This window comes from Crocuta crocuta, unplaced genomic scaffold (assembly GCF_008692635.1).
Source record: "Crocuta crocuta isolate KB4526 unplaced genomic scaffold, BGI_CrCroc_1.0 scaffold7, whole genome shotgun sequence".
NCBI lineage: Eukaryota > Metazoa > Chordata > Mammalia > Carnivora > Hyaenidae > Crocuta > Crocuta crocuta.
In genome coordinates, this window is record NW_027531904.1 from 10,785,625 (window position 1) to 10,795,023 (window position 9,399).

General features: G+C 61.2%; 1 protein-coding gene across 1 annotated transcript in view; it reads left to right on the forward strand.

The window, feature by feature from the left end:
- The first annotated feature begins 7,752 nt into the window (after window positions 1-7,752).
- Window positions 7,753-9,399, forward strand: part of BCL2A1 (BCL2 related protein A1) — a 7,462-nt gene continuing 5,815 nt past the window's right edge. The window contains exon 1 of the mRNA XM_077774310.1: window positions 7,753-8,442. Within this exon, the coding sequence (XP_077630436.1) occupies window positions 8,026-8,442 (417 nt within the window). The 5' untranslated portion in view covers window positions 7,753-8,025. The remainder of the gene's footprint in view (window positions 8,443-9,399) is intronic.

Sequence of the window (9,399 nt, forward strand, 5' to 3'; positions counted from 1 at the left end):
AAAACCTCTGGACCAACGAGGACCCTCTGTCCCTGCCACCCGTGGGTCCCGCTTGTGCTGGCCGACTTCCTTTCCAAAGTGACACAGTGCGTGTGGCCCTGTCACCAGAGCCTGGGCGCTGGGGGGTCAGTGTCGTCTGCACTGCGTTTCAAAACTTCAAGCCTCGGGTGGGGGGGCGGCTCTGGTTGTGCTTAGGTCACGTGCCTGCCCGCCCCCCCCCCAGTCAGGTTTGGAGGGTTTGCAGCCGACCATGAACTTCCAAGCGGGCCCATGTGATCGGGCTGCTGAGTGGGAAATTTCTCAGAAAAAAAGGGAAGTGCTGGAGGACAAAACAATACAGGCTCCTATAGAACCAGGTCAGTGAAGATCTACCTTTTCTTGACCCAGGGAGGGACCTCCTTTGGCAGCGGCCATAAGGGTTGGATTAATTGGCAAATACTCAGCCCCCTCCCGCCGCAGGAGGGGCCGTGAGATTCGCGTCGTCCAGGCCAAGTGTTCATAGACACGGCTCACGTGGAGGCTTGAAGCCGGTTTCCGTGTTGGGCTCACGCCTTCGTGCGTCAGACTTCACCAGGAGGAGAGGCACACGGGCCACTCGCCCCCAAGGACGGGAGTCACCGGAGCTGCGCACCCATCCGAGCCCTGCGCAGGGGCCGGGGGAGTTTCTTATGCGGCAGCATCCCTGCAGCCAGAGCTGGGACGGCCGCTGCGGCTTCCCGGCCCAGCTCAGCCTCACCGGCTCTCTGGGGCTCCGGCGGGGGCACACTCACCCTCTTCTCTTTCCCCGAGGCCGCTGCAGACCACGCCTGCGGCCGCTGTCCCCCACCAAACCCGCACGTCTGCCGCTCGGGGTCTCCTGACTCTGCTCCTCGTCCGTCACTGTGTGGTCCTGGCTCGGGCCGCATCGCCTGTGCCTGACGTTACCTCGGCCGCCGCGGCTAGGATCCAGAACCTGTAAAGAACTGCCAAACTCAGTAAAAAGAACGATTTGAGTTTTTAGGAGATGGACGTATGCTTTGAGCAGATGCTTCCCATAAAGAAGATAGAGAAACGGTAGCAAACACACAAAACATGTTAAAGTCACCATGAGACGTCACTCCAGACCTGCCGGAAGGTTAACCTTAGAAGGACGGACCCCACACATGGCGGCGAGGAGGGCGGCCGGGCCCCGTGTGTGGTGGTGCTGGCGCAGAGGGGGCGCAGTCACTCGGGAACACGCCATGGCAGTTTCTTTTTTGTTTTTTTTTAATTTTTTTTTTTTAATTTCTAAGAGAGAGAGAGAGAGACAGCGTGAGCAGGGGAGGGTCAGAGAGAGAGGGAGTCACAGACTGAAACAGGCTCCAGGCTCCGAGCTGGCAGTCAGCACAGAGCCCGACGCGGGGCTCGAACCCACGAACCGCGAGATCATGACTTGAGTGAAAGTCGGACGCTCAACCGACTAAGCCACCCAGGCGCCCCCGCTGTGGCAGTTTCTGATGAAGCTGAGCTTGTTACAGAACCCCGAAGCCAGGACGAGCCGCTCACCGCGCGGCCCCGCGGCCCCACCGCTCGATGTTTCCCTGGGAGAGTCTGCATGCAGCAGTGCGTAGGAGCCTTGCTCCTGACGGCCCAGACCCCCGGCGGGGGACGGAGAGACCCTCGAGGTAGATCCACACGACGGAACCTACTGCTCAGAAATGAAAAGGAACAAACTATGTTTTCTCAGCCACGTGCACGGCTCTCAAAGCCCTTCAGCTGAGCGCAAGAACCCAGGCGTGTGCGCTGCTGATGTCCTGTTTGTGGGATTTTAGGGACAAGGAGCCCCGGTGACGTCCAGCAGAGCAGTGGTGGCCTGTGCCTGGGTGGGGGGTGTCGGAACTGAGCACAAAGGGCACGAAGAGATGTTGTGCGGTGGTCGAAACGCTTCCTGTGCTGACGGGATGCTGACCCTCGTGGGAACTCAGTGCACACTTAAGTGGGTACATCTTTACATCTGGAAATCCTGCCTTAATACCACTGGTAACAGTCTCTGCTTTCCTGTCTCCTCGGTGGTCAGCCCTGCGGAGGGAGTACTTTCTAGAGCACAGATCCGACCATGACTCTCTCCTGCGTAAGCCTCCCAGGGTTCAGGGGCGTCTGGGCGGCTCAGTCGAAGTGTCAACTTCAGCTCAGGTCACGATCTCACGGTTCGGGGGTTCAAGCCCCGCGTCGGGCTCTGTGCTGACAGCTCAGAGCCTGGAGCCTGTTTCAGTCTGTGACTCCCTCTCTCTCTGACCCTCCCCTGCTCATACTCTGTCTTTCTCTTAAAAATAAATAAAAACATTTTTAAAAGTTAAAAAAAAAAGCTCCCAAGATTGCCCTTCCTTTTCGGCCCATTCCAAGCTCTGCGAGCAGCAGTGGCCTCGGATCCGCGTCTGCTCGGCGTGGGTTTGCGTCTGCGGTTGGGCTGGGTCAGGACGCACGTCCGTACTCCCGCTCGGCCTGGTGGCCGTGGATGCGTCCCCGCGAGCCAGCTCCAACACCGGCCTTCTCTCGGGGCCCCCAGCCCCCGCTGAAGTTCAGGTCGTGTTGTGCCAGCCCCTTAACGCTCTGCGCCCTCACGCGGTGAGCACCGTGCTGACGGCACGCGCCCCGGGACACAGCGCGGGGCCGGCCCGTGGCGGGTGCTCAGCGAGCTCAGGGAGCCGTCGGCCAAGGCAGCGGCTTGGGTGCTCTGAGTCCTTGCTCTGCACAGGTCGCTGCTCTCGGACGGCCCGGTTTCACCTCCTGTCACTGGACACACTTCTGCTTCCTTCATTTCTGTTTTAGATCCGCTGTTTCCGTCCCAGGCAGGGAAAGTCCAAGGCCGTCTGCCAAAATCACCTGACGGTCCTGCCTCTTGTATTTCACGATGACATTTGGGGAAAGAAGAAAACGGCTTCCGCTTTGCTCGGGGAAACTTGGCACAAGAACCGATGCAGCTTCAGCCGTGACATCAGCGTGAGTGTGGCCGCTGGGAAAGTCCTCAGCGAGGCCGGCAGTGGCAGGAACAGAGCGCCGTCGGCATCTCTGGTGTGCCCTCTGCAAGCCCTCCGGGGAGCGGGCACCCCTTTTCCTGGGCGAGCTGCCTGCCTGGAGTCCCGAAGGTCCGGTAGCTGCCGTACGAGACGTGAGAGACGTCTGCACGTGGTACCTGGGTCGGTGGGGACGTGCACGTGGAGGTTTTCCCTGGCTCGGGCGTGGGGAAGGCTTCAGGGACCCTGAGGGTGGGGATGCGGGGACAGGCACAGAGCCGGACAGCGCCCCAGAGTGGAAGTGGGGACTGCAGTGGAGTGCAGTCAGCTTGGCCAGGGAGGTCAGGCCAGAGCACGGGTCCATTTTAGGAGTTTGGGCTCCTCTGGTTAGGCTGCGGGAACCCCTTGCAGGACCCTGAGCTTGTGCGCAGAATGGGCGATAGGCGTCCAAGTAAGACACAGACAGGGAAGGAGAGGCTGTCCGAGCACGCACCTGAACGCACAGGTCTGACTGGTCCAGCCAAGCACCTGGATGCATAGGTGTCACTGGTCTGAGCGTGCACCTGGACACACAAGTCTGACTGGTCCCAGCGTGCACCTGGACATACAGGTGTGGCCGATCCGAGCACGCACCTGGATGCACAGGTGTGACCAGCTCGAGAGCACCTGGACGGCACCGGTGCAAAGGACACACTAGCACAGCGTTCCAGGTCGCACACAGTCACCCCGTCTTCTGTGGGACCATTCATGATTTTGACACCCCCCCGCGTTTCCCCCTCCCTTTCCTCCTCCATCCCCTTGTGGCCTCTACAACCGTAGTTAAAAATCCAACCCCAGGAGCCACGTCTGTGGACGCCTCTCTCCCGCCCTCTGTGCCTCCCAGCTCCCTCCCTTCCCACGCGCACTGGAGCCTCAGTCCCAAATGCAGCGGGAGACTTGGGGGGAGTCCCACCTGCTTATTTCGCTCATAGCATTTCCTAGAAATTAGCCTCCTTGGATGGAAACCACGCTCCCGCCAGGGGCCTCGTCACATTGGGACAATGGCTTTTCCGGCCTGGGAGCAGACTGCCCTCCGTTGCCTGATGGCTGAGGCGTGGCCCCCGCAGACCGCAGCGGATGGCGGGGCCCGCGGGGTCCTGCGGTGCACACGCCGCTGCCCTCTGCGTCCCGGTCGCGTCACTGTCGGAGGCCAGTGCTCTCCGGGGAGTCTTTTTCTGCCACGGCCTTGGGAGGGGGAAGCAGCTTGACTCGCTCCGGGGAGGCAGGGTCAGCCAGGGCCGGGGGCTCCCCGAGCATCGAAAACCCCAGCAGGTTCCCCCACAAGTTCCGCCTTTGGGGAAAAGCGAAGTTGACCTCAGCAGCCTGTGGCTGAGGTCCCTCACCGCGTTCCTTGTCCTGGAGCTTGGGTTCCCCTGGCCACCCGCCAGCCGGGATAACCTCGGGGCTCTTCCTTCCTGTCCCCCGTCGACCCCCCCCGGGCCCGAGGGGACTGAGGACACACTGGAGGCGTGAGATCCAGGCCACCGTGTCCCCAGGGGGTTCTGGCCCAGGGGTTCGCGGCCCCGCGGCTGCCTGGTGGGAGTGGGCCCGGGCGGGGTGGCCGGGACGGCTCCGATCGGTTTCCTCTCTGCCGGGCCGGTGGGAGGACCACACCGACTCGTCGGGGGACCGTGGACGTCCGTGATTTGCACGTGCACCCCTTGCGCCGGCTCTAGAACCTCCCACACGTTCCCTGACGCCCGTCTTAGCAATAAAAGTGGCCTGGGTTTCCTCTCCTTGAATCGGCACGGCCCGTGACTACCAACCGCGCAGGACAGCAGTGGTGCCTCTGAGCTCTCGGCTCCGTGACAGATGGCTCGTCGTGTCCCGCGTGCGTCGCCGGAGCACCTGCTCTTGGGCCCCTGAGCCGCCACGTGACAAGTGTGAGCCACCTGAGCTCGCCTGCTGGAGCGATCACGCGGAAGAACCCTGAGCCTGCCGCCGGCCCGGATCCCACACCCGCGAGGGATCACGCCGTTTCGGGCCACCGAGATCTGCGCTCTGGTTTGGTGGAATCGAGAGAGGCTGGAACCTGGAACGTAGAGACGCGGCGATTTCGGCAAACGCGGCAGAGGGAGGAGGCACTTCACATACAGGAAGGCGGCAACAGTCGCGGCCTCGCGGCCTCGCGCTTTACAGACGGGGGATGTGGCTGGTGGTTCAGGTGTCTCACACTCTTCTGACCCTTGTTCTCAAACTCTGGCCTCCACTCAGCCGGGGCCAAGCTCCGCGCCTCCTCCGTGGAAGCGTCTGGACGAGATGTGTGCAGAGAAGGCCGTGGCCGGGCCACGGGCGCTTGTGTGAGTGGACGGAGTTAGGAAAGCATTTCCCGCCGTCCATCCGCCCCTGGGCCCACAGCAGATCCGCGGGATGCAGGTGCCTTTCCAGAACCTCATCCCTGTTGAGCGTCCACAGACCTGGCTCGTGGCCTTCGGGCGGGCTCCAGGAAGGGGCTTCCACTGATTATTTCCTCCTTCCGTGGCCTCCAACGTCGCATGCTTTCCCTGCACCGAAACTCCCTACGGGCAGAGGGCTTGGTGTCAAACCCCTAACATGGTGCACGGGTGCTTCTGGGATGACTGGACCCCACTCATTCTGGTCGACCCTCAGGGTGCTCGGAGCGGACCCCTGATTTCGTACAAGGTCCCACGTGCGGGCAGAGCGGCTCAGGGGACTGATCGCCGGGCCCTGGTGAGTGCACACCCCGCGGCAGGGGCGGTGGGAGGGCCTCCTTCCGTGCTGGCACCTGGTCCGTGGCCCCTCGGTCCCTCTGCGCTTCCCACAACAGGAAATCATTCTCTTTGGTAAACACTCTGTCTTTCTCGCGCCCACACGTTCTTGAGAAGCGATTACCTGAAATAACGTAAAGCAGGAGTTTTTACAGCAGCAGCGCCTTTGCGGATGCAGATCAGGAAGTTGGAGCCTGAAGCCGGCTGGCCCCGGGGGCAGTATAGACGCACGTCATTCATTCGCCGCCTTCCCGCGGTGCAGGTGGGGCGCCGGCGTGAACCCTGACCTTGGAATGCCCAACGGCAGCTCTTTAAGCACGTGCTTATGCCATTTTCCCAGAAGCACTCACGACCTCGGGGGCGTCAGGACCCCAGCCCTCACGCCTCCACTGCTCCTCGTGACGCCCAGCGACATTCGGAGGAGAGAACCGCTCTCAGCTTCGTGCTCCCGTGGGTGAGAGAATGCGGCCATGAGGGCAGGGGAGGGCGTTCCCCAGACACGCTCCTCTGCTCCGTGAGGGCCCCCTGTCTCCCCGGGACTCCAGGACCGGGGCGTGTGATGTTCACGCACAAGTCAGCATGAGTTTCCCCCGTTTGTAGTGATTTGTGGACACCGGCCGACAGGCTCGCGGTCACTGCACATGTGGGTGCAGAGTGAACACAGCTTCCCCAGGGACCCGTGTTGCCCGCGCTCTCGTCTCTTTCTCCTCCGGGGGCTCCCGCTGCTGGCATCACGGCCGGCTGGGGACGGGGTGACCCCCAAACACCTGAACCGCCGTGTGCTCTGGTGAGGAGACACGAAATCCACCCTCGGTCCCCGACACTTCTCTCGCAGACGCTAGGCCATGTCGGGCCCGTGTCCCCAGCCACCCCCTGAGCTCCAGGCGGTGACAGAGGTGTCCGTCACATCACATGGCGCCCTTACTCAGCTCCGTCCCTGCGGGAGGCGCATCCCATCCGTGCAGGTGCAGGGAGAGGGATGGGGCCGCGTTCACACAGGCCAGGGCAACCGACCGGGCTTCCTGCCTCGTCCGACCCCCGCCCGAGGCCAGCCCGCCCGCCCCGTGCTGTCCCTTCCCGTCCTGTCGCACGGATGCAGGGCCCGAGGTGGGCAAGGGGGGAGGCGGCCGGGAGCCAGGGACCTGCGCACACATAGGTCTGGAGCCCCGTCTGGTCCTGCGGTTTCTGAGTCAGACGTGGGATAATCCACCCGATTTCAGAACGGGGTCCAGGCTGCTGGTGTGAGCGGGACAGGGGTGCAGGCTGACGAGGGGCCGCCCCGCCCACGTCACCGGCTCCAGTCTCCAGGCGCGAGGGCGAGCCACCCGAGCCCGCCCCACAGGCCCGTCCTGTCCGCTTCCCAGACTGTTGGCTGAGCTCCCCCGCAAATGGTCACTGGCCAGGGCCGCGGCTGGGTGGCCACGCTGGACACTTCCTGGCAGGTGGCACTCACGTAATGTGAAATGACCCCCTTCCAAGTGGACAGTGAGCCGTGACCAGTGCTCACTGACGGTGCTGTGCGGCCACCCCGTAGCTCCCAGACACTTAATCACAACATCACCGTCTTCCTAGGAAGGAGTAGCTCCGACCCGCTTTGCCCCCCGCATCCACCAGTCTGCTCTGTGCGTCCGTGTTGCCCGCTCTGGGCGCCCACACTGAAGGGAATCAGGGGACCCCTCCCCCGCAGAGACCGCCCCCCGTGGGTCCCTGCCCCGGCCCCCTGGGGGCTGTCTCAGCACTTCCTTCCTTCTCCACGGCTGCATAAGTTTGCACGATGTATCTGCTTACCCGGCGATGGCCGTTCACACTGCAGAATCGACCGGGCCGCTGTCAACACTGCTGCCGTGAGGTTCGCGTGCAAGGGCGGAGTTCCTGTTTCCGGCCCTGGGGGTGCGCTTCACAGCGGGCTTGCCGGGCCGTCTGGTAGCCCCACACGTAACTTCTGGAGGAACTGCCGCACTTCCGCAGGGGCCGCCCCACGGACTGCCCGCCCGCCGCGCGGGGCTCCCGTCGAAGACATCGGAGCCTGGGTCCAGCACTCACGGTTTGAGGAAGTCGGCTCCCGAGGCATTTCCCCCTTTCACGCCGTCCACTTTCTCTTTCACACGCAGCCCAGGCCGAGAGCGACTGGGGGGAAGGATCTGCCCCGTGATGCAGACAGAAACTTCCCTGGCTCCACACGTCACCCTGCGTCACACGGTGTGGGGGCCGCGGGGCTCTGCCTGCCATCACCCGGCTGCTGCCCGGGGACCAGACTCCAGACGGGGCTGGGCGGCGGGCGGAGGATGGCGGACGGCGACTTTGGGTACGTTCTCATGCTGGCCCAGGACTACATGAAGCACGTCCTGCAGGTGACCCAGCCCGGGGCCTCGCCGAGCCGAGCCTCCGAGCTGCTCCAGGACATGGCCTTCTCCGTCCAGGGGGAGGTCGAGAAGAAGCTGCAGCCGTGTCTGGACAGGTTCAACGTGGCGTCGGTAGATGCCGCCAGGACAGTATTCCACCAAGTGATGGAGAAGGAATTTGAAGACGGCGTCATTAACTGGGGAAGGATTGTGACCATATTTGCGTTCGAGGGCATTCTCATCAAGAAGATTCTCCAGGAGCGAGTTGCCCCCGACGTGGATACGGTTAAGATTTCCTACTTTGTGGCCGAGTTCATCATGCAGCACACAGGAGAATGGATCAGGCGAAACGGAGGCTGGGTATGTGTGGCGGGAACGTTTCTCATGGTTCTTACCTTTGAAATAGGAATTGACAATTTCTCCCTAATTAGAAAAAAAAATCTATTATTTTCTTTGGGGGGGTTATTTTTAAAGTTTTATTTTTTTTTTAAAAAAAAGCTTGTTTATTAAGAAAGAGGGGAGCAGAGAGAGAAGGAGAGAGAGAATCCCAAGCAGGCTCTGGGACCTGAGCCCAGAGCCCTGCACGGGGCTTGATCTCATGAACCGTGAGATCGTGACCTGAGCTAAAACGCAGAGCTGGANAACCGACTAAGCCACCCAGGCGCCCCTCTCATTTTAAAATAAGACATATTTGGCCCATTTCCAGTGAGTCCCAGAACTCTACAGCTGGATAGGTTTTATTCCTAAAGGCGTCGCCTGTGGGGGTAAGATTTGGGAGCGCCAGGCGCCCGCGGTGCACCCGTCAGAAGCAGGGCCGAGCCCGGCGGAGGACACAGCTGTGGCCAGGCTGCCATGACAACGCAGAATTAGTACAGAAAGAGGTGCTGTTAGATGCTCTTATATTTGGGTATTTATTATTTTGCAAAAGACAGGCACATTTTTGCAAGTTCCTTGTTTACGAACTGATGTTCTTCTTTCCCCCCATTTTTCCAACATAAAATCTGGCTATTTAAGCTGCTGATAAAAACACTAATGTGCTATAGCGGCCGCAAGTCACTGTTATCAAAGCCTCAGAGAGCCCGGACCGGGAGACTCAGTCTTGATAAGGGGCCTTTCGCAGGGGGCTAATGCTTGTCTTCTTACCCCAATATGCGTAATACTGACTTATTTTTTTTAACTTTTTAAACGTTTATTTAATGTTTTAATGTTCAAAAGAGAGAGAGAGGGAGACAGAGCATGAGCCGGGGAGGGGCAGGGAGAGAGGGAGACACAGAATCGGAAGCAGCTCCAGGCTGTGAGCTGTCAGGTCTCACCTGG